The 26,419-nt window shown below is 38.9% G+C and overlaps 1 protein-coding gene across 1 annotated transcript in view; it reads left to right on the top strand.

Annotated features, from left to right (window-relative positions):
- LOC122813623 (vitellogenin-like) overlaps positions 1 to 26,419 on the top strand; it is a 487,128-nt gene that overhangs the window by 35,069 nt on the left and 425,640 nt on the right. Inside the window, exon 7 of the mRNA XM_044086038.1 lies at positions 24,619 to 24,769. Coding sequence (XP_043941973.1) covers positions 24,619 to 24,769 — 151 coding nt within the window. The remainder of the gene's footprint in view (positions 1 to 24,618; positions 24,770 to 26,419) is intronic.

Raw genomic sequence — 26,419 nt, 5'->3', positions numbered from 1 at the left:
AGGATCATCATGGACCTTATAAATAAAGATATTGGGGACCTACAGACACTGGATCCTTCCCAGTTCGGCTTTGTTAAGGGCAGATCCTGCCTCTTAAACCTGGTCGATTTCTTTGAAACAGTCACCAAGGCCATTGACGAGGGGATGGTGGTCCACACAGCCTACCTGGACCGCGCAAAAGCCTTTGATACAATACCCCACTCGGGTATTATAGATAAGCTCACCAGCTTAAATATAAACCCCTATGTCACTAGATGGGTTGCAAACTGGCTCAAGGACAGAACCCACATGGTTAGAATTGCTGGAGCCATGTCAGACTCCAAACCAGTTACAAGTGGCATCCCACAAGGCTCAGTCCTGGGACCTTTCTTGTTCGGTATATATTTCTCAGAGGTACAGGCCAACACGGAAGGACTGTGGCTGACCAAGTTCGCAGATGACTGCAAACTGCACGCCATAATCGACTCTCCAGCCGGCACAAGCATCCTCCAAAAGGGCCTCATAGAAACAGACAACTGGTGCCAGAGCCATGGCCTCAAGCTAAATGCCAAAAAGTGTATAGTCATCCCCTTTGGTAAAAACAAAGTGCCCACAAATTACCACATAAGTGGCAATCCATTAAGTACAGAAGAAGTAATTAGGGACCTGGGGACCCAAGTTGATAGCAATCTCTCATTTGACAACCACGTGGCCAAAGTGGTTAGAAAAACATTTTATATAGCCCACCTAATCATGAAGGGATTCACATCTAGATCAGGGGAGGTCATTGTGCCTCTTTACTCATCCCTCATCAGGCCCATAATTGAGTACAATGCCCCTTTTGGGATGTACCTTACCAGACACCTGCAGCAACTGGAAAGACCCCAAAAGTACCTCACCAAGAGGATCAAAGGGCTCAAACAGATGCTATATGCTGCCCGGTTAAAGAAACTCCAGCTCTACTCAGTGGCATACCGCCTGCTCAGAGGCGATCTGTGCCTGACGTATAAAGCCATGTCCAACCCGGAATTAATGGACATGCTGCACCTCATAAAATCCAAATCCCATCGAGCTACGTGCTTGAGAGACTTGAACCTCAGCACTGAAATAAATAGGACATGCTGGAGGGACAGATTCATAACCCAGAGTCTCCCTTCATTCTGGAATAAAATCCCAGTCCAGGTTAGGCAGAGTCCCTCATTGACTCTCTTCAAAAGGAATCTTGATGTGTGGATGGGGGATCGTAGGTTTACCCCGGGTATCACTTCTGTGTCACTGTTAGACAGAGGCACAGTATACTAACCTCAAAAAAGGGCATAGCAAAATTAATTTAAAATGGGTGGCGAAAGCCAAACACACTTCATTCTGGAATAAAATCCCAGTCCAGGTTAGGCAGAGTCCCTCATTGACTCTCTTCAAGAGGAATCTTGATGTGTGGATGGGGGATCGTAGGTTTACCCCGGGTATCACTTCTGTGTCACTGTTAGACAGAGGCACAGTATACTAACCTCAAAAAAGGGCATAGCAAAATTAATTTAAAATGGGTGGCGAAAGCCAAACACACTCTGGTTAGGCTTATAAATGCCCTAGGGCAGATAGCCTAGTATGAGCCTATGAACCTATGAACTAAAAGGATCTTTATTCTCAAAATTTGCAGAAAGAAATAGGAATATATTTGCATTTGGCACTTTACTTTGTATATAAGAGCATTGTGGGAAATAAAGCGTACCTTCTATTTCAGAGAATATTATCCAGGTTTGGCTGGCAGAGAGGTTTGAAATCTGGTTTCAAACAAGACATAGCTGAATTAAGACTTTAATAGGATTAGCCAGCTTTGTGGCATAGAGGGAAAGGCCACACTATGCCACAGTAGACCCAAGTATGAATATCAGATTTGGTACAATGAGGAGCTATTGGCTCACTATTCCTAAGGAGAAGGAAGTGACTCTGACTTACCACAAGGGTGTCATCTAGTGGCAGCACTAAGTGTTACCTAGTGAAGTTCTAGCCTGCTGATCATTTGCTGCCATAGTGAATGTAGATACATACATACAGATATTTCAAGCAAAGGCAATAATGCCCATTTAGCCAGCCAATATACCAAAACAGTTGTTCCCATAATAAGTGTTCAGGCTGTTCTTAAAAATATCTAAACTAGTGCTTGCTTTAATGGAATTTGTTAGTCTATTCCATGCATCAGCTGCTGTCTCAGAGAACCAATTAGTACACTTCTCATTCCTATAGAATCTTCTACATGGGTTGTCTGATGATTCTCTAGTACTTATTGATAACCCCAAACATTCCTAGAGACAGCTGTCTCTAAATACCCTATATACCTAAATAAGGTCTCCTCTTATCTGCATCAGACACTAACAAGTTCAGATATTTTAGTCTTCGATAATAGCCTAAATTTTCACATCCATGGATGCCCTTGGTATATTTTTGCTGTACTCTTTCTAGTTTACTCGTGCTTGTTTTCTTACAAGTTTTCTATACTGTTATTCCATGTGCAAGTTTAGGTCTGTTGTTACTAACAAACAATGATTACATCATTTCTGATTTACTAGACTTTATAAATCTTTTTTATACAATCTATAGTTCTATTACTATCATTACTAAATTAGCTGATATGATTAGAAAAACTAAAAGTTGATCTATCCATATACCTTGGCCCTTAAACGAATCTACAGTTTCAATCATTGTGCGTTATATTAAATATTCACATTTCACTTTATGTCTCCCATAACTCATATAATTAGTTTTTGATGTATTTTTCACCATCTTTTTCTTCTGTGCCCAAATAATAAATTTAGTCAAGTGCTTTTGCAGGCATGCCCTATCTGTAACACATGTAATCAGTTTACACGTTTTCAAGTCATCTGCATACAGATTTTAGAACACATCAGATGAAAAAGATAGATCTGAAAGATACAGTCTAAACAAGTATGGCCTATTGGAGCCTTGTGGGACAGCCTAACCAAAACCTTGAATTTCACCTGTCCAGTTGTTGTATAATACACTTGCCATATCTTATTTGTAAGCCATGCAGCTATCTATCTTATCAAGAGTATGTCAATACCTAGTGATTCTAATTTATTGATCAGTGTTTTGTGTATGACCCTATCAAATGCTGAAGTTAAATCTTTATAACTATATAAAATTGCATCACAGCATTAATTATTATATTGTTATAGAACATCATGTTACAGATGGTCATCATCATCGACTTCTTTCAGCTGTTCCCATTAGAGGTCACCACAGCGGATCATCTGTTTGCATTTCATCCTGTCCTCTGCATCATGCTCTTTCACACCAACTGCCTGCATGTCCTCTCTCACCACATCCATAAACCTTATCTTAGGCCTTCTTCTTTTCCTCTTACCTGGCAGCTCCATCCTTAGCATCCTTTTCCCAATATACCCAGCATCCCTCCTCAGCACATGTCCAAACCAACTCAATCTCTCCTTTCTTGCTTTGTCTCCAAACTGTTCAACCTGAGCTGACCCTCTAATATACTGATTCCTAATCCTGTCTATCCTAGTCACACCCAGTGCAAATCTTAACATCTTTAACTCTGCCACATCCAGCTCTGACTCCTGCCTTTTTGTCAATGCCACCGTCTCCAACCCATATAACATAGCTGGTCTCATTACCCTCTTGTAGGCCTTCCCTTTCACTCTTACTGCTACCTGTCTGTCACAAATCACTCCTGACACTCTTCTCCACCCATGCCACCCTGCCTGTACTCTCTTCTTCACCTCTCTTCCACACTCACCATTACTCTGAACTGTTGATCCCAAGTACTTAAACTCATCCACCTTTACCAACTCTACTCCCTGCATCCTCACCATTCCTCTATCCTCCCTCTCATTTACACACATATATTCTGTTTTAGCCCTGCTGACCTTCATTCATCTCCTCTCCTCTCCAAAGCATATTTCCACCTCTCCAGGGTCTCCTTAACCTGGTGCCTACTCTCACTACATATCATCATGTCATCTGCAAACATCATAGTCCATTGGGGCCTCCTGTCTGATCTCATCTGTCAACCTGGTAATAGATCTATTTTCAGCATGTACATGCAATATTGTGTGTTCAAGTCCCAAAGATCCACTTTTGACAATGTAACCTTCTCCATCATTTTTCAATAACATGAAAGTAAACTTATTGGTCTGTATGACTCTGGGTTTGGTTTGTCCTACTCTCCTTTCCCTTACAAACAGGTTTAACCAGTGTGTGTAGATATGATAAGGGTCCAAATAGAGAGATGATAGGGGTCTGAATTAAGAGATGATAAAATCAGCAGCCAAAGGAGAGTAGTATTGCTGGAATTGATTCATCCTCAAGACTTGGTGAGTTCCTTTACGATGCGTACCCTGTAACAACCTGAATAAAAGTAGATCCATACATCATAACATTAAGGCATTCTAAGGCCTTACTCACATCCTCTATTTTTGCACCTGGCAAGCATAACACTATTCAGTGTTCATTGTCTTCTCTGCATATCTAAGTATCGGTTCATCTAATAATTGAATTTACAGTTACAATAATATATTTTCTAACCAGAACTGAAGGATCCTCAACTTCTAATTCAGTAATATCTGCTTTATCAGTTTTTAGAAAAGAATGATTTTCATCACCATTACTTTTATTAATCCCACTGTTTTCATTGCTTATTACATTTGAAAGCAGACACTTCTCATCCAGCTGGTTTTGTATATCCACAGCTTGAGTCAGGTTGTCAGCTGCTGTCTTTCTCCTCTTTTTTCTTACAATAATGTTCTTCAATCCTTCCACATTCAATTTTGATTTTTTCCTTTATACCTACCTTTGCCTCTTTGTTCTACATTCTCTTTTGGAAAAATGATGTCTTTTCTGTACACCTAGGGTTTTCTGGTAGAAAAATGTGATCAGTCCCTGTAATTTGTGTATGCTCTTTTTAGTAAGTATTATCTTTGCTTTAAATACATTAATCAGTTTCTTTTTCTTTCTTGTTATTTGTTGTGAACTGTGAACTGACGAGTTCTGATACCCTTGATAAGTGTAAGCATGGGCCTGGGAGATGAACAATTTACAGGTTACCTCTTTGCATCAGAGACACAGATGCCAAACCAGGGATGAATTTCCAGACTCCCATCCAATTGTTCAAGTTGCACTTGAATTGGATTAAGGAGGAACTCTGCTTCACATGGATGGGGAGCCTGTTCCATAGACGAGGTAGTCTCTAGGATACATACCTATCTCTCCAGCAGGTCCTATTTATATCACAGGCAAGGTTTAAGTCTTTAAAATGGGTATTTTTGGTACCTTTTTTTTTGTGGATATGCAGGAAGTCCAGCAGAGTGGGGTCTGACAATGCCCTGTATTCCAGGCATAGATCTCCCCTCAAAAGCCTGTGGGAGACAGAATACAGGGATAGGGCCTTGAGCCGGTCTGCATAGGACATATTACTTATGCCCTGTATTCTTAGTGAGGAACCTCTGTGGACATGGCAGTTGTTGGATATGCCTGGTTGGGAACATGCCAAAGAGGACACTGTACTCAATGATAGGTCTGCTGAATGCCAAATAAAGTGGAACAATGACTTCCTTGTTCTTAGATGCCATACCTTTGTTTATAAGTTGTGCAACATAGAATTATTTCCTCACCACTGTAGACACGTGATGATCAAAGGCTAGATTGCTATGTGTGTGCCCCTAATTCCCTGACTACTGGGTCAACTCTTAGGAGTGTATTGTCAATATGATAATTACCAGGGATGTATGACTTCCCAAAGGATACTATTATGCATTTCTTGGCATTTAGTTTTAGTTCATGACTCTGATACCAGTTGTTTGTCTGTGTCAGCCCCCCCTGGAGAACATTTGTGTCAGTGTGAGATTCAATGACAGCTCCTAATTTGCAATCATCTGCAAATTTAGTCAGCCAGAGACCACATGGCCTTAACTTCTGAGAATTACATGTATCCCCCTACTAACTTCTCCCTTCTTTTTTTCTGTTTCTACATCTATTTTTCTTCCATACACTGCTTACGGTACTGCACTGATTACTTTTTTCTCACTAATTTTCAATCCCTCTACTTAACCTCTCTCTTCTCGCCTCCTTTTCACAGTCTGTTATCCACTTTGTTCCTGCCCTCGTCCCAAACATGTAAACCTACTGAACTCTGCCTGATACTGCTGGATGCACAGCATTGAAGCTTTTTGCTTACAAGAAGCCCTGAAAGCTCACAAACAGTACTGTTCATGAAAGTAGATAGCTGCTCTGAAAGTGATATTAAAGTGCCTACTATTCCTAAATAGGTATATCAGCTGCCCATATACCACCACTCTATTTAGCCTATCTCTCACTACTTCCCTTTAAATTATCAGCTCCCCTGCCTCTGTCTATACTTTGCATAGTGTGTAGGTCTTTATTATCCAAATTTATAGTTTATCTGGGCACTAGGTACTCGCTACCCCCCCCCCTCCCTGCAGTTAACTCTACCCGGTATTTTCACTGTAAACATATTTCTCTCCATTCCTGTTCTCAAAATACATTATGTCCTCATCTTTGGCTGTTTTAATTTTATCATACTACCTTTTATCTCAGCCCTACCTCCTTTTACTTTAAACTATCTTCAATCTCCTGTGGTCAGACTAGTTACTGGCCAGATACTGTCTACTTTGCCTGGAGTGTAATACAATATTTTTGTGGCCAACTTTCATGACATTACTGATAAGGTCTTGGCATGCTACTCAAACATACCTGGTCCAACCTGCTTCGTTCACCCTCTGTTTGCTTGGGCTCACTCCGGTTCTCTACCCTACCCCCATTCCCACCCATCCCTACTTTCCTTAAACTCATACTCTCACCAACATTGCATAGCCCCACCCATCACCCAATCATGCAATTCTACACCCAATCTAAATTCCCTCACTCCCTCCCACTTACCACCTCTCCCCATCCTACAATCACCTACCCAGCTACTAATCTTCAGCAACCCACATTTGATTTTTCACTTTTTTCACTCTCCTTCATACTATTTTTTCGCTCTCTTCATCTTAATTTTTCTCCTTTCAAACTAAGCCCTAACAAACACAAACACCCTCTGTCTCTCTTTCACACTTCCAACTTCTTCTCCTTATAACTCTCATCCCAATTGTGTTCTACTGTAGCTCATAAGCCCTCTACTGTTCTATTTCTCATTCCTAACTTCCTATCATGTAGAACTGAATTATCTACAACCATCTCCTACACACACACACACACACACACACACACACACACACACACACACACACACACACACACACACACTCACACTTATCCCATACATAATAAAGACACTCTCCTACCCTTCTTAATCTAACCTTCTTTGTTTGATATCTCCTATGTACAACTCCTTAAACTTAAAATATTTGCACTGACACCTACCTCACCTAAACTCAAATACAAGTCCCTTACCTTACTACGACTACCCTTCCAAACCCACCCCCACTAACAACTCTTCTACTTAATGGGGGCATTCACCCCAATCCAGGCCCTTCCACCCCCACTCATCCCACCCCACCACTAAACTTTCACTCACTAGTCACCAGTCTCCCCCACCCCCTCTGTTATCAAATGCCTCACTATCTACTCAATAAATTTGCAAAGTCTACTTAACAAAATTATAGACTTATACTCTTGGCTAGTCCATTACTTTCCACATATCCTAACCCTAGCCAAAACATGACTAATACCACATATCCCTAACACTGAAATCTTACCCCCCCCCACTACAGCATTTACTAGCTAGATAGGAATAACAAAAAGGGGGAGGAGTAGCAATACTCTACTCTGAGCAACTGAACTTATCCCCCTTACCAATAGCTCTCCCAAACTTCCACCCAGCTGAGCTACTTATTCTGAATTATTACCTGAACCCACAAAAGAAATTTGCTATTGCAGCCATCTATATTCCACCTGGAAATAATATTCCTATCCTTGAACCCAATATTTCATGGATTTCTCTCCACAACCCCTTGCAAGACTATTATCTTCGGTAATGTCAACATTGATTGGCAAAAACTCTCCAAATCTTAACCTCAATCTCCACAGCTTCAACCAACTCATCACAATACCCACTCGCTTTAATAAAAACAACAATAATAGCTCCACCCTAGATTGGATCCTTACCTCTCATCCAAACCTATACTAAAACCCAGGCATATTCCTCAACACCCTGAGTGACCACCTTCCCATCTTTGTACGTAGACACTCACTACACACACTCAAGGCCCATCTTTACACAAACCATCACAACCTCTCCTTCTTTGATGTCCAAACATTCATTAATAGGCTTTCATCTATAAAGTGGTCCAGACTCAAAAATCTTCCTCTCAATGATGCAGTTCTAGAATTCAACCATACTTTCCTTGATATCCTTAACACCCCAGCACCACTAAGGAAAGTTAGGAATAAAACAACCCATATCCCTTGGCTCTCTAAGACACCCTACCTCTTATGAAAACTTGGGATAGCACTTGGAAATATTGGCTAAAAACTAAATCTACTGTATTACTCCAAAAGTATAAACAGCTCAGAAATCTCACAAAAAACATATTAACAAAGACAAGAAAAAAATTCTACTATGAGGCCCAATTCACCCATAACTTTAATCCTAAAAAATTCTGGTGTACCATTAACAAGATCCTACACCCTGGAAGACCCACTACCCCAAACCCCTATCCAATCAATACTCCTCAAGAAACTGCCACTCTACTAAACTCTTATTTCATTGAATCTATTTGCAAACTCACACAGACCAAAGTAAAAATCTTCCACCCACCTCTCCTAACGCTATCAATACAACCCCCTTTTCTCTAAACCCTGTTCCCACTGCTTACATAAAATCTCTTCTACTTAAACTAAAGCCATGGTCTTCCTCTGCAGATAACCTCTCTCCCTTCTTTCTTAAATTTGCAGTTCACTGGATAACCTACTCATAAATAGGTCAATCTAAGAATCTACTATCCCTGACATTTAGAAATATTTTTACACCACACCATTACACAAAGGAGGTAACTCCACTTATTCATCAAATTATAAACCCATAGCCATATTCTTGCCACTCTCTAAAATTCTAGAAAAATGCATACACAATCAACTTCTTAACTATCTAATTAACAAAAACCTTCTGACCCCTACTCAATATGGCTTTAGGTCAAACCATAGCACATCTGCTGCCCTTCTGTCTTTCATGCATACTTTTGCAGAGGTCTGAGACAAAAACCTACTGCTGTCATGTGTTTTCGTTGACCTCTCAAAAACTTTTGACACCATCTCACGCTCTAAACTACTAACTAAACTAGCTGATCGTAACCTCTCCTCTTCTGCTGTTCTCTGGTTCACAAACTACCTTTCCAACAGGCTAGAGTCAGTCAGATAGCTTTCTAACTGATCCCCTCAAATGGCTTTCTAACTGCTCCCCTTTCTTACCCATTCAGACTGGTATCCCCCAGGGCTCTATTCTGGGACCTCTTCTTTTCAACATATTCACAAACAACCTCCACTCTTCCTATACCACCTCCTCTCTGATACAATATGCAGATGACTCTACCCTTATCTCCTGCTCTGATGACATCTGTCACCTCCACCCTATCACTCAAAACACGTTTCAGAAGATTGAACAATGGCTAATGGATAACCACCTCATCCTAAACCCCAAAAAAAAAAAAAACTCCTCCTTTTCATCCCTAAATCTCTCTCCCACCATAAAATCACCTTTATCATCTCATCACATGACAATACCCTTATCAAAGCTGATTCTCAAATTAAACTTCTGGGTATTATAATTGATGACCAATTAAAATTGGCCTACATATACAACACTGTATTAAAAAGACAAATAAAAAAATGGGTCTACACTATAGAAAAAAAATTCCTAACTCCAAACCCTCTCTGGCACAGGCTTTCCTCCTACCCAGTCTTTTGTACATCTCTCCAATACTCACATTTCTGCAATCTATCTTAATAATCAAACTGGGACAAACTTATAACAATGTAGCTTGATTTGCCAGCAATCAACAATACAAATCACATCACTGTCTTGCTTCAAAACTGCTTCAAAGACTTGAGTTCCCCCAACTTCTTCTTCTTTCCCAGCTACAGTTCACTTACACCTTACTAAACAAACCGTCAACCTGCCGTTCTCTCTCTCCTCGCTCACATCCCTCTATACCCCCTCTTGAACTCTATGCAGCTCTGATCAATACCTTCTTAATAGGCACCAACTTCTTAATATTTACAAAACCAGCAAAAGCATTGGTAAACTTCTCTATAAAAGCACAGTGCCCCAAGACTGGAACAATCTCCCACCAAATATTCATAACATCAATTGTACAACCCTCTTCAGAACTGAATTTAAAAACTACCTTCTTAATTCTAGCTCCTGCCTATGCCAGGACCCTACTTAACCCCCCCCCCCACACACACACACACACATACACACACACACACACACATGCACACACACCTCTCTATACCTGTCTTTACTCTAAATCTTTCAGCCTTCTACTACTTATACTCTCTGCTAATAGCAACACTATCATGTATTGATTACCAATCTAGCTCTGGTTTCTGTAATATTATGACATACCAGCATGAACTTAAGTCTGATTTTTTTCTCTAAACTCTCATCTGCTGTTCACTCAGCATTTTATTTCTGTATATACTTTCCATAAAACTTCTGTTATTGTAAATATGTGCAGATATATAACTATATAATTTTCCTGCTTTATGCATGCATGATATTACTATGTAATATTCTTGTTTTGTGAATGTATGTATGTTAATGTCTTGTTTTTTTCCTGGAGCTTTTCTCCTCAAGTCTCCACTGAAAATGTGCCTTTGGCTCAGCTAGATTAACCCAGTTGACAAATGACAATAAAATAAATAAAGCATTGGAGAAAAGAGAATTTCTGCTTTTTTTTTTTTTTGAGTGCCATCCAGATTTTTGCCTCATAGTTTTCTTTTCCACATTAAAAAAATAGTTTTTTAGTAAGCCATTGGGGTTAAGGTTATTAAATAATGACAGACATTTACAATTTATCCTTCATATTCTTCATTAAATGCATGCTAACAGTCTCTTCAAGCAATTAATAACAGCAAAGAGCAGTATAATTGAGGGGGACAAAGGTCCAAAAATAGTCAAGAATTTTATTGCTGTTATAAAGTTTGAAAGTTGCTTGAAGGGGAGGTTTTCTGTTAGTATACATTTTCTGAAGGATATGAAGGCTAAATCTCAAATGTCTGTCATTACTTAATTACTTAATGACATTGGCTTGCTAGAAAACTATTTTTTATGTGGAAAAGACCAAAACTATGAGGCAAAAATCTAGACATTCTTCAAAGATCCAGACAGCTGAGAGGTACGAGAGTCTGCCAAGATTTAAGGAGCAGAAATACAAGAAAAATCAGGTATATTTCTGTTACTTTACTTTTGAAGAATGTACCTTATTTTTCTTGTATTTTTGCTCTGCCCTCCATAGCATATTCCAATAGAAAAGTCTTGCCGGTCAATGGCACTTCAGGTCGAGGGAATCAAACTTCTACCACAGGAAGCAGCTGATTAGTAGCACATAGCCTTAGTCATCTGCAATAAGCGCCAGATGATTAATAATGAACAGCAATAATTATGAAAATCTTTATGACAAGCATTATTGGCTGATTGTAAGCCTCAGTGTTTGAATATAAAATGAAAATGTTAATGAAATATGTCAGTTAGTACAGAGAACTGAGACTCAAAAGCTCTCAATGAACTGCTTCATGTAGTCATCTGTATAGGGTTTGATTCTTTCTTCTTCCATCTGCCTACTATGTGACTCTGAGCAAGTCAGTTAGCAGATAATGTTCCAGGATAGCAGACAGAAAATTTTGTATTTAAATAATATAAAATTCTAATGCCTGGCATTATTTGTAAATTCAAGGGCTCCTAGTTAACATATAGAAAATTGTGTACTTTAATAATATGAAACCGTAATGCCTAGTATTACCTGGAGATCCAAGGCTGTCCAATTCCTGTTATAAGATGTCCTTATGACTGATGTCTGATGTAAACAAATCCTATAGTGGTTTCCTGGCTGAAGTGGTGTAATGAGTGAATGTCCCTGAAGTTGGTGGAATACAAATACACAGCTGCTAATGCTCTGTTTATTGGCTTCTCAGGGAAAAGCACTCATTGTGATCAAGTAACTTCCTTCAATTATAAAAAAAGAAAAAAACCCCTTAAGGTGAGCAGCTAACTTCCTTTTTTTATTAAAAAAAAAAAGACTTAAGGTGAGCTAGTATCACCCTCCCAAAAGAAAATGGAAACCATTTAATTTGAACCAGTATTGTTTTTATCATTTCAATAAAAAAAATAACTTAAAGTGAGCAGTGTCGTCTTTGTCATAAAAAAGAAAAGCCCACATTTTCTCATTAATAGCTTTAGCTATGAGAAAGAGAGCCAGTATTGGCACAGACCACACTTCTAGAAGTGTTTTGTTGGCTCAAATATAAAACACTTGAAACAGTAGGAGACCAGAACAAAATGTGACTTGATTTGTAACCAAGTAGGTCTGTGCAGGTAATCAGGTTTTTTGCTTTTTCTCCCATTTATGGGGTCTCCTCCTAGCACTGAGTGCTAGGCAGATCCCTAGGTTGCCTTGTGCTGAATCCAGTCCTGCTCAACTCTACTTACTGGAAGAATGCAACAATAAAGTAGACAAATTTGACTTAATCAACACTGTATATCTCACCATTGCTGTACACTTAAGCAACTTCATTGGCTAGAACTAAAGCACTACTTATCTTGCTCACAACTAGTAACTACCCACAAGCTCATATATGAACCAATCAAATCGCCAAGTCTAAATACTCTAAACTGCTACTAACATGAATTAAATCAAACAACACTGCTGGAGACTCGTGTACTCCTTCTATCACTTCAAAAAATTAAATGTCATTCCACACAGTCTTAGAGTGCTTGAAAACACAAAGCCATTTAAACTACTGTGAAGATATGTGAAGGCTGCCAGCCTAGACAGATAGAATTTTGTAGATAATTCTATGTCTTTGTAAATATTAATAAAAGCCATAGGCTTGTTCTATTAAATGTGAGAAGACTGTATTGGATGTTGAGCTGCAAAAATGTAACAGCGCACTCTGCTGTAAGAAAGCTGAAAGATCAAGCATTTTATGGCTGTTTGATCTCAGGGTTCAGACCTGTGGTGTCTGAACCAGCAGATTCTTTCTATTGTTTTGAGACCAGTGTTAATTGCTAGATTTTACATATATAATGTCTTTAATTGCTGTGGTTTCCTGACCAGGTGCAAGCTTACTAAGAAATGTAAATGTAGAGTTTCTGTTAGCCTGGGAATCCAGAGAATTGTTAAGAATGATGTAATCTAAGATGAGTCAGCAGGATGTATTATCAATTTAAAGGACTTTATCAGAGACAGAGAGAGAGAGCATTTTTTGGGATTTTGTCTAAAGCTGACAACAACTCACCAGTACTCTGCTTTTGCTCTATATGTAAATTTATTTAGAACTGTGATTTCCATTAGATATAGATAGAAAATAGTAAGTTTAGTCTAACTGTTTTTTCTGTATTGACGTCAGAACTAATCTACTGTATTATTTTAAGCATTTTCCTGTGATCTCTGAATTCTTGACTAGCACTGTGTAGTAAGTATTGTCCTGTGTTTTTGTATTATTTATTATTAGATATTTTTAAACCTTTCAACTGTGGCTGTTTTGTGTAGAGAGTACACTGCATCTAGAGTACATTGCACGTATATAGTGATACTAGCCAAGCCACTCCAGTAGCGTTAGCCCTGGGTCACACTTACTATTTGGATAATAATATTGCACAGTAATAATTGGACACACTTTAGTAAGGGCCTTATTAGTAGCTGATATTAGTGGTTGGTAGCAGTGATTTCTATCTTATAGCCTCGCAGAGAAGGGGTCATAGCTGGAGAACCTGTGCCAGCCTTTCCCAGGAGTGTCTGTGTATTTGTATATAACTCATATCTCAAAGTGCGTGTGTGTGTGTGTGTGTGTGTGTGTGTGTGTGTGTGTGTGTGTGTGTGTGTGTGTGTGTGTGTGTCAGCTACTTGGGCAGGGACATGAAGCACTGGTTGGACAGAGAGGCTGCTTGAGGTTTTAGCTTCACCACTAAGCTGACACCTGTACGCTATACTGTGCCAGTGGGGAGTTTTATTGGGGATCTGGAGAAAAAGGGAGAAACCAGCCCCAGACTGATTGTGATCTCTGTGTGCTCTTAATGGAAATTGTACTTTACTGCGTGTGTATTTGTTATCCTTCCCAATGTGAATGCTCCTCACTGGTGTTAGTGGTGATGATTGAGGCTCCTTGATTACTGGGCCAGTGCACGGGCATCACATCTACAACTAAAAGTAACTAATGGAAACATGGCTGTGTTAAGGTACATTTTCTGAGTAACCTTCCTACTGACCTTACTCTCCATCATTCACCAACCTCTACAACCTTCCAGAGTCTGGGACAATATCAATTCATCTAAATAAATCTGCCCTCTTATCCACCTATCCCCTCCCAAAGCTCTATAAAAATCTTTATGCTGTTGTGCTACTTTCTCTGCTCTTTAACTTTGTTCCTTCTTCTCCTTACCCTCATGCTTTCTCTCTGCTTTATCTCTATAAGATGTAATACTTTATGATCGCACTTTACTGCAGCACTAACTAGCTCTTGACCTATCACACTGTATTATCACCGCTGTCATTACTTATATATTTATTTCAGATGTAACTTCTGTACACAATATGTTTTATTTAAATTTCACATTTATATCATTTTGTTTTAGGTCAAATGCATCGTTCTACATGCTGTGCTATTTCTTATTTTAATGGCACTCTTCTTAAACAAATTACCTTCCAGGTTTCCACCCATCCCGCTCTTAGTCTGTACTTATGATATGGTAATCGACAAACATAATCCTTCAGGCTGTTATTATCAAATTACTTTTAGAAAGAGCTTTCAACAATTCTTTCATTTGCTACAGATTTATAAATTGATTAAAAAAAGAAAATAAAACAATGATTTTGGAACAAATCTAAAACTTCTGTAATTTCAACTCTCTCCAGTGTGAACCTCACAGCCTTCCAAACCAATTCTATCCACATCTGCTATTTCATTACATTAGCACCACTCAAAAAGCACCACTACTTGGTTCTCAAAAGTCCAAACATCTACCAGTGCAACAAATTACTACTGGAACCCCTTATCAACAAATTACTCAACTCAAACTAATACCAACCTTGAGCCAGATGATTCACCCGGCATACCTCTAACCACAGTCTAAGATCTCTTAATCCCTCATTTAAATGCTGCACTAGTTAAAGGATAGTTTGTCTACACTTGTCCCCACCAAAATAAGGCAATGTCTGTTTGTGCAGCTAAAAATAATCAAAAACAATCCCTGAAGTCAGATCGCAACTAAAAAATTCTGTTCAGGGAAGCTAATTGCTCTGGTTTAGACAACATAACAGAAGAGCATAAATCATTTAACTTTAAATCCTCATCCTCAACAGTCACTTAGCATTTAAGTAAATAAACACAGGTGATAATAACTCACGTTACAGATCCTCTTCTTCTCCTCTTTTTCCTCTTTCCATCCCATTTCCCCTAACTGCTCTCATCACAGTACTCCTTTATATTCCACTACTCACCCCTAATCCCACTGCCTACTTGACCCAGCTCTTTCCCACCTCACCCATAACATTTCCTGTCTGCTCCATCTCTTCATACCTGTCATCTATGTTCCACTCTATCTTCTCTCTCTCCAGATAATCTTTTCAGTGTCTGACTTCCAAAGAGTATGAAATGTAGCTGTAAATAATCTATGTATGTTATTGTATATAATGTAAATATATTATTGTAACAATCTGCTTACAATTTATACCAGAACTTTGCATATGTATAACTTCTAACTGTAGCAGTAGATAAACAATTCATTATTTTTAATAATTCCTCATGCATCTTTACTGTTTGTTAAAAATGTAATTCATTACTCAGTTATTCTTTGCATCTTGATTCGCTCTCCCAGTGTGAGTCTGAAAATGGTCTGTTGATATCAACACTCTACCCAGTTAATAAAGTATATTAAAATAAAACACAAAATGTACTTTAAAAATGAGAATGCTTCACAACTCTTACCAAAAGCTGATTTCCCAAAGGAGACTCTGAATTCCTGATTTTCAGGAAAAGTATGGGATAGGTACCAACTCTACTGAGCAGACAGCTGATGAAAAAAATGATGTTTGGTTTGATAGGCAGTGAGGAAAAAGCAGCAATCTCAAGAAATTATAACTTTCAATGTATTGCTTTTTTAACAAAACAAAAATCTAATATATACGCTCAGAGCAATCAAGCAACTCTAGTTTGCTTGGGGATCAGTAGATTCAAGAAGTATTTTCAAGCATATAGTGGGATAATTATTTAAGTGAACATTGAGAGAATACTTGATATCCAAAACATCAGGAGAGTTGACTAGTTGGATTAACAAGGTGCCTCTTTTAAAGGGTTTAATGTACTGATGCCTTTATGCCACCAAGGCAATATTTGTGTATCAGGGTTTGCACACTGCATTCCAATACTTAATGGAATCAACATGAATGGAACAGCATGAAGAATGTACAGATGCAGCTGAGACTGCCATTGACTGATTTAGCAACATGTATACAGGCTTCTGCATGCAAGTGATACATCATATCTGGAGCAGTCAGGCAAGCTCCAAAGTGCTGCTTTATCTTAATCACTGCTGGATGTTAGTCAATCCAACCATAAGGATTTAAAATAATGCCTTAAAAACAAACTGTGTTTAGTGCTGCATTTGACACAGCAGCTTGTACATTTTATAAAATGTACTACTTATGTTGCCAGCTATTGGTTTTATACATGCTTTATATTTACTTTTTTCATAACAGTCTCACTTGGATTACACCCAGTATGTATTGTGTTCATATATGTTGATTGGGGCCAGCTTAACATTTGTGCTGTTTACCTGTGTGCAGCAAGTTTAATTTTTTACTAATTAAGCACATAAACAGCAGCAAAGTTAGAAAGTACAGTTGACTGAAGGTACTTATAATCATGGATGTTGAATGTTGTTGTTGTGTCTTTCGGCTTATCCCGGTTAGGGGTCGCCACAGCGGAACTCCGGTCTGCTAATGTTTGGTAGTGGATTTTTACATGCTGAGTTACCAGCCCTGACGCACAACCTTCAACAAAGGCACGCCCATTCACGCATGCCTCCACATAGAATTCGTGTTAGCTCATTGCATATATCACTGAGCAGAAAATGAAATAGGTTAAACATGCTTGCATGGCCTATAATCAGTCTTCCACCCTGTTTCCATCAGCTGAAAAACTGTAAAAGAGAGCTACTATGCCATAATCAGGTTCTTTTTCTTACTCTAACAAATGCCCAGCAAAGACAGCAAGTCAACAAACATTCTTGTATCATTCTAGAGGGGACCATAAAATGAGTGTGCCAGTCTTGGACAACACTATCAGTCAATCATTTATCAAAGAACCTAGTAATTGGCATTATACAAATTAAAGCAATCATGAACTGCTAATATACAAAACAAATCTTTAGTGATCTTAAGAGAGCAGATGATATATTAAAATGTATAAGGATTGCTCACAAATACACTCACAAGTTACTATAAAGAGAAAGGTCTTAATGATTTCCTAAAGTGCTGCTAGGAATTGCAGACCTAAGACCATGAAGGCAGGAGATTCCATGTGTATAGGGAACAGAACAAAATAAATGGCTGTCTGCCATGATATCTGTAAATATATCCTAGGAGCTACCAGCTGACTCAATGAGACCAAATAGAAAGTCAGAGCTGGTAGGCAGGGCATCAAAAACTCTTGAAAACAGAAGGAACCAAATGATGCAAATCAGAATAGGACATCAGCAGAATGCTGAAAAATATTTGAGCTGTAATAGGCAGATAGTGTAGATCAAAGAGCATGGGTGGAATATGACAATACTGTGGTGCTGAAGTGATCAATAGTCAGTGAAATTTTACATTTGCGTCAGTCAGCTTCATATTCAGACAGCTCCAGGTGAAGGGAATTACAATAGTCTGTTCAGATGAGACCAATGTCTTTAAGTCCTTTGATGGAGCAGGAGACTGCCCTGGGTTAGTTGCCTCATAGTGTAACAAAAGAATGAAACCTCAGCTGGCAACTGCTTCTGTAACATTGGTAAGTCGTCAAGAATCACACCAGGATCTCACACCATAAATACAAATGTCAATTGTCTCCACAAATGATCATGGGGTTAATACATAGGTTATTAGAAGAATGAGTAGCCAAGGTTTCACACATGCCTGGGCTGAGTCTGAGATGACCACTCCTCATTCAGTTGAAGAAGGCATGCAGACAGTTTTGTAAGGAATCTAGAGATGTTACACAGCCATCAGGGAAGAATAAGCCAAAATGAACACCATCAGCATAACAATGATACTGAAGTCCATTCTCTATAATAAGATTACCATATGTAACCATGTGTACATACAACAAAGGGGATGTGAGAATAGAAGCTAAGGTGGTGTGGACTTACTCTTTGTTGTGATGCATCCAAATAACCCACTGGTATCTGCCTTCAAGCTTGGTGGGATTAAAGTGAAATCCCAGCTGTGTATAAGCCACCTTCTTAGTAACTTTGCCAGGAAAAGAAAGGCTGCTAGACATAGGGCAAAAACTATACAGGCAATTGGTGAAAGTTTTCAGGGACTGGAGTTATCAATGTCTACTATAAAACAGATGGAAAAACACCAGCCCTGTGATGAGTCATTGACAATGTGAATAAAATCTAGAGAGGATACAGCTGTCTGATGGAAACAGAGCCAGGTATGTACATTTTAAGCAAAAAGCTGTAAATGCAGTTCAGGAACTCAGTGTAGAGAATTAAGTCAAAATCAGTGTACAGCAAACTGCAAGTGCCAGTGGATTGATCAAAGGAAAACTAATTATGAAAGAATATGAAAGGACTCAGTCTAGACAAAAAGGTTTGTTGATGATGAATAAAATTATCCTCTCCCAAATCATCCTCTCCCATTCAGTGGTAGAAAAAGCCTTCTAAATGATCAGACAGGCTGGATTACAGTCTGTCAAACATTAGGGAAAGAGGCAGTGGGATGAACAAGCACAACAGAAGTATGATAAGGCAAAAATAATGTCTTTTTTTCTTGAAAATCTCTTACTGATGCAGACTCTAATGACTGGCAGTATAGATTTATCCTCCAGTTGGAATGTACAGCTCCAAAACTATTGTAACCTTCAGACCCTCCCAGTGGAGACAGTATGACTCAAAGTTAAGCCAGGGCTCACATCATATATTCATAGATTCATAAATGGTTACTAAGCACGACTGGGAAGGGAGTCAGGCTTTCTAAGCCTAGTCAAGTTTTCCCAAAAGAATAATGACATTCTGTATTCAAGTAGGACAATGAGGGCCAAGCATTTATGAGCTACCATAAGGACATGGGTGCCAGGACCAGTGTAAATTTCATATTCCCCATCCACTGGTCTAGATTTTGTTTAAACTCGTAATAGATAAACTCAGTTTCACACTGAAGGAAAGCCTGGGGACACATATCTGTCTCTCAAGCATATTCTGTTTAAGTCACAGACAAAATTCAAATCCCTAGACCTGGTACTGTTTGACTTATGAATATGTAAGAAATTTGTAAGTGTGGGGTTTGCAGATAGCTTGTAAGCCAGAGATAGATCACTCCTCAGCAATCTATGGGAGAATGAGTAGGGGGAAAGGGCTTTAAAGTGCTCTGTATAAGGTAGGTTTGTTATGCCTTGTATACTTTTTGTAAGGAACCTCTGAGTTCACTCTAATTATTGCATATACCTGGTCAGGTACATACTGAAGGGAGCATTATACTCTATGATTGGTTATATAAGGGCAGAGTACAGTGGGATAATGACCTCTCTGGATCTAAATGCCATGCCCTTACTTATAAGCTGTGCAACATAAAATGATTTCCTTACCACTGTGGCCATGTCATGGTCGAAGGTAAGGCTATTGTCTATGTGTGTACCCAGATCCCTGACCACTGGGTCGACTCTTAGGGGCATATTATCAAAAGTGTAAGTAGCAGGAATGGGTGACTTCCAGAAGGATAGAATTATGCATTTCTTAGCACTGAGTTTAAGACCATAGCTTTGGCACTATTTGATACTCAAAGATAGTCCTTTCAATGATAACCCTCATCTTGCAATCATCTGCAAACTTAATCAGCCATAAACCTTCAGCGTTTGCTTCCACTTCACATAAATTGATGCCAAAAAGGAGCTAACCCATTTCTGAGCCCTGGGGTACTCCAGTAGTGACTGGCATCTTGGTGGAGGTGGCCTCACCTATTTTGACCTCATGGGTTCTATCAATGAGCTAGATGGCTATCAATCAGGTAATAAAAGGCTTTATTCCTAATTTACTGATCATGTTTATAATGCCTGAGTGGAGTATCGTATCAAAAGTCCTTGGCCAGAAGGTTTTTGATCTACTAGAACAGAACACATACATAATGGACTGAAGCAATGAAAAGCAACAGTGATAGTCCTGTTATAGAATTACATTCTCAGTTCAAACCAGTCACAAATTCCTACAACCACTAAGTTCAACATCAGGTAGAATAATGAAGGGTGGTGGGGGTGCTCCAGACTAACAGTAGTGGTCAACTGAGAAGCTGCTTCCTTCTGCAACTCTAAAGTGACAATTCTTACTCAGAAAGCAAAATGCAGTGAGGGTCTTTACACTGGGTAGAAGAGGTAATAACCTGTAAAGTCCCAACTTGTACATAACAAAGTTAAAGTTGCAAGTGAGAGGCATCAATGCATCATTGACCGAGATGCTGAAATCACGTAGTACTAACGAGTTAAGGTAAGCCCTGAGCCAGTAAGGAAGATGGCGAACTCTTGTGGGAAAACCTTCATCCTATTTTGTGAATGGGATATAAAAGGAACCTTCGGTTTGTTCCCACTTTCATGGCCCTTGGAAAGGAATAGATATAAGCAATAGGCGCCTGGACCAATCACATCAATTACAAACTGCCACTTCATAATAATTGTTGCCTTATGTAGGACACTGGATGATGGAGATCCTGAATAGGTCAAAACTTCTTCTAAATATGGAAAAAAATGTGATCCAGCAAATGTCTTCATTATGAATGCCAGGTTAACAACTCTCAGCTAGCTGGAAATCATTGCTCACATATTGCAGACTGACTTCATATATACAGTGCCCTAAATAGGAAGAGTAGTGCAGAGGACCTATGCTGTCATCCTGCACTGACATGTTGGAGCACTGAGGTGCTAAGTAAGCTACACCATTGGATAGACTCCATTCTCAGGATCTAATGCTCATTAATGCCCATTAGTCTCAACCACCTAAGTGGCAAAAGTAAATAATTTCTATAACTCTAATATACAAGTTAGGGGAGATGGTTCACAATGAATGGGTACAATTACATGATAATGTCACAAATGTAGATCAGTTTCAGTATAAACAAACAATAATAAATAATAAAGTAAAAATTTCTATGTTCAGTACCCATCAATAAGACAATGTTTTAAGTAGTAGTAGTACTTACAGCAAGAAAAAAAAACATGTATATAAGTTGCAGCAGCCATATAAGTTATAAAAGTGTACATTGTCTTTAAATAAATCCAGACACAAGTCACTGGGCAAGAAACTAGTTTGGGTACTCGTCCTTTTAGTGTTAATAGGAGCCAGGGCTATACTGAATACTGAGTGCATAAATCAGTGTAAGAGCATTAGAGCAGCCCATGTCTGGCATCAGAGCACAGCACAAACTCCAAGTCAGAAAGTGCAAGCATTGCCTTAAAGACATCTCCGTTTGGGGCAAATCGATAAATCATAATCCAATAAACATACAGTTACAGTCAAGCAGCAGCAAGATACCCCACCCTGGGCACAGGCAATGGGGGGGGGGTGCATTATCTGTAGGGAATTGTAGGCATACCTAGTGTGGGGTGTAAGGGGTGGCCACCCAAGGTGCAAGGTGCTGGGGTCACAATTAGCTAATGTGTTTTAGATGAGAAGAGCTACTTTTTTTTCTTTTTTTTTTTTTTCAGTCCATAACGTAGAGCTGAGGGGGTGCCACGTTAGGAACTGCTCAGGGTACCAGATAACCTAGGTACAGTTCTGTCCAGTACTGCGGAAAATCATTGAATTGAAGATTCAGAAACCTACACAGTACTTAAGTCCAAAGCTAAGTCCTGAAAAACACTGAATCCTACAAGAAAGTGGAGCCATTTTATTTGTTAAAATAATTACTGTTAAAAAGAAGAAAAATGAAACATTATCTCCAAAGGCACGCCATGGACATGGATGTGAACAAAATCTTTAATAGTAAAACCAGGTCAAACAGTGAGTGCTTTTGCATTGCACAGAACACTTCTTCGGACAATGAATTAACAAACCAAACTTGCCATTTAGATAACAGTTAATTAGTCCAACTGACCAATGACAGAACGTGTTGTTGTGTCTTTCAGCTTTTCCCGGTTAGGGGTCGCCACAGCAGAACTCCGGTCTGCTAATGATTGGCAGTAGAGTTTTACGTGCCAAGTTGCCGGCCCTGATGCACAACCTTCAAGGAAGGTACGCCCATTCACGCATGTCTCCACACAGAAGACGCTCTAGCTGAGAATTGAACAGGACAACATCTTACTGTGAGGCGACAACGCTACCACAGCACCACCACCACAATCAGAACGTGTAAAAAAATGTATGTAAGCAATACCCTACCAAAATAAAAGTTTCCTAATAGTGCTTATCGCAAACACATCATAAATATGCCTATTCATATTCTATAAGATAAATTAAGTTACATCACTTTAAAAACAATATGTATGCATATGACACGAAACATTTGATGTGTATTTAAAAACACAACAATGTATAAATAAGCATCTATCTAAAAAGCAATAATCACAATAAAAACACACTGGAAAGCAGTATGACAATGGAAAAAAATATACTAAAATGCTACTTGAAACAGTGTTTCCTATAGACATATCAAAACTATATATGTTTACCCAAAGTCAGGAACTTAATCACTTTCATCTGAATGTACAACCTATATATATATATATATATCTATATATATATATATATATATATATATATATATATATATATATATATATATATATATATGCAGATAATGAAATAATGTATAACCAGTTAGATATATATATAGAAAAAATAACTATCCTAAAAATCTTACGTTAAATAACACTCCTATCTTGGTATATCTACCACCAATAGAGAACATGCTCCTAAAAAATATAAATATATGTATCCATAAGATATATCAAACTACATCCTTTTAAAAACAATATACACAAGCATATGACACAAAACATTTAATACGTACTTAAACACGAAAATATATAAATATGCAAATAGCTAAAAAACAGTAATCAAGATAAAACAGCACTGGATGGCAGTATAACAATATGTGAAAACTGCTATTCAAAACAGTGTTACAAATGCTATAAGCACCATCAGGAACCTTTTATTTTGGTAGGGTATTGCTTACATACATTTTTTACAAGTTCTGTCATTGGTCAGTTGGACTGATTAACTGTTATTTAAATGGCAAGTTTTGGTTTGTTAATTCATTAAGTCTGAAGAAGCATTCTGTGCAACACGAAAGCGCTCACTGTTTGACCTGGTTTTACTATTAAAGATTTTGTTCGTATCCCAGTACATGGTGTGCCTTTGGATTTACTTCTGATTCTTCATTTTTTATCGCTAAGGCACTTCATCCTGAAGACAGAGCTCTTTGTTGTGAGTACATATTTGAAGCTAACTGCAAACAATATATAAGAACGCCAACAATTTTCAGGTATAATCCAAGTGACATTGTTGTGAAAAGAGTAAAGCTATGGAAAGGCATATGCATGTATCACGGTAGTGGCTGAAAGCATATAGTAACAAGTTTATAAAATGCATATACTGCACAAACTACAGCTTGTTTTGAAAGAGTTAGCATAAATGAATATAGTGAATGTTTGCTTCCAGGTGTATCACATTCGTATTCCCAGCAGCAGTGATCCTAATAATGAATATATACAGGTATTATAATACTAATGAATGGAGAGAATTCTCCTGTGACTATCAAGCCTCTACTCACTTTCCTGATGCACATATTTCTGCACTGGTTCCCTGAAGATATACTGCCAGCTTGGGTGAGAAATGGGCTGTACTTCAGCTACTCTGGCTATACTAGCTAATATGATGTTATACCATTTCTTTGTAACACTACTTGGAGCTTTTCACCCTGGGCCTCCACTGAAAATGTGTCTCAGATCCAATGGACTTTCCCAGTTACCACATGTCAGTAGATAAATAATAAATAAATATTGCATTTCTAGGAGTTTCTGGCTCATTTTAAAACTCAGTCTGTATCACCAACATCTCAAAGTCACAGTTTACAGTTTATTCAGTGCAAACTAATGAACAAAATGAACTAAGACATATAAAATAAATGTTTTGAATGAATCTTCTCATGCATCCTGTTATTTTATTTTACTGTCTAGACAACAACTAACCCTTACAGATGAAAAAAAGATTCCAAACAAACAACTTCAAAATTATCTTTCTAACCGTGGTACAGTAATGTATCATTTTGCACCAGACGTATTTAGAAATCCATTTCAGCTGTTGGGATCAGAGAAAGTAGAAACACAGGTAAGCTAAATTTTGTGAAAGTATGCCAGTACTGCAACATTGCTAAAACTTCTGATTAATAACCTTTTCCATTCCTGCAGCTGACCATCTGCTGCCACCAGTTCTTCTCCCCCCCCCCCAGTTTTAACTCATCATTTGTCCAGAGCTGAAGAGGAGATGGAGACACCAGTGCAGCATCAAGGGGTGTGTCACACCTCATACAACCCTGCAGCAGCAGCTTGTCACAGCATGGCCATGTGTGCTTCTATGTATGCTTAACCTCCCGACTAAGCAACACACTGCCTACACAGCAGGGAAACCACTAGGTTCATAACACTGCTTTATTATTTAGTGAATATAGGCTGGTCTCCTCAGGATGGGCAAGCCAACAGTGGCCACTCACTCCCATCCTGTGCCCCCCCAACACCTGTGCCAAGGAACATAGGTAATTTGGGGTGCAGTAAGAACTTTAGATGTTAAGTTGTCTATCTCTCCTTCATTCTTGCTGTTTGGGATTGGAGTCAATCCTCGGCTCCGACTCGGCCATCTTCTATAGCTCAAGAGCTGTTTACTGGCTCAAGGCTACCCCTTATCCCATGATGCCTAGCGCTAGCTACCCTGATCTCATTTGCCGCTTCAGCTGCGAGGTGTCGTTTTTACTGGCTCAGGCTTGTATTAAGTTTCTTATTGAACTTTTCTTCTAACATTAGTGTTTTTCCGGGAGTTGTTGTTTAGTTTTTAGTCTCTGTATCTTGTGTTAACTAAGTATATTGTAGTTCCACCCCTTAGAACTCATTTAAATTAGAGAGTTCTCCCCCTCCCTCTCCTATCCCTTTCTGTCAGGTTAGCGCTTAGTTTCAAGGCTTTCCTTCCATCTTCCTTTAGGTAACCATTTAAGTTAGAGGCTTCCTAGTTTAAAAAAAAAAATCTTTAGCTTTAGCTGTAGTATACTGTGTGTTTTTCTCTTTTTTTGCTGTTATTGGTGTTGTGGTATTTGTTATCGCTTTTCGGCCTTTTGGCTAAAATCAGTGTAGTATCTCTTGAGGTATTTTGTTGATACAGGATGTCTAAAGAATCCAAGGTATCTGGATTCAAAAAGTGTGACTCATGCTGTCAGAAAATGTCTCTGACAGATGGGCACACTTCTTGCGTCTACTGCTTAGGTGCAGTGCACCTGCAGGACTCTTGTTCTATATGCCATGCATTTAGTCCAAGAATTCTGCAGGAGCATAAAAATAAGCTTATTCTTAGGGGTCTTTTAAAGCCCCAGGATTCACCGGCCAAGGCTCAGTATGTAAAATCCCCAAAACTGACCAAATCGTCGGCTCCAAGCTCAGAGCCATCATTGGTTCAGACTTTACCTGCCACTTTGGTTCCGGCCGGAATTGATGAGACTATCTCCCCGTCGGCTCAATCAGAATCTTCAGAGCCATCGCAGAGCCAGAAGAGGCTGAGGTCCCCTTCTCTGGAATCCATACATTTGGCTCCTCAGTCTCCCCTGCTTCAGAGTGAGCGCAGTCACAGATCTTCCCACTCCTCTTGGTCCTCTAGGCTCTCGGATCACAACGTGGAGAGAGTGGACAGTAGGTTGCTGAAGTCACAGGCACTTGCCAAGATGTTGTCCAGCCCTCCTCAACAGGTTTCAGCTCCGTCCACTTCTATTGATGTTCC

Source organism: Protopterus annectens, chromosome 10.part0 (assembly GCF_019279795.1).
Source record: "Protopterus annectens isolate FY-2018-M chromosome 10.part0, PAN1.0, whole genome shotgun sequence".
Lineage (NCBI taxonomy): Eukaryota > Metazoa > Chordata > Ceratodontiformes > Protopteridae > Protopterus > Protopterus annectens.
Note: the sequence above shows the minus strand (reverse complement) of the source record. Positions and strands in the feature narration are given on the sequence as shown.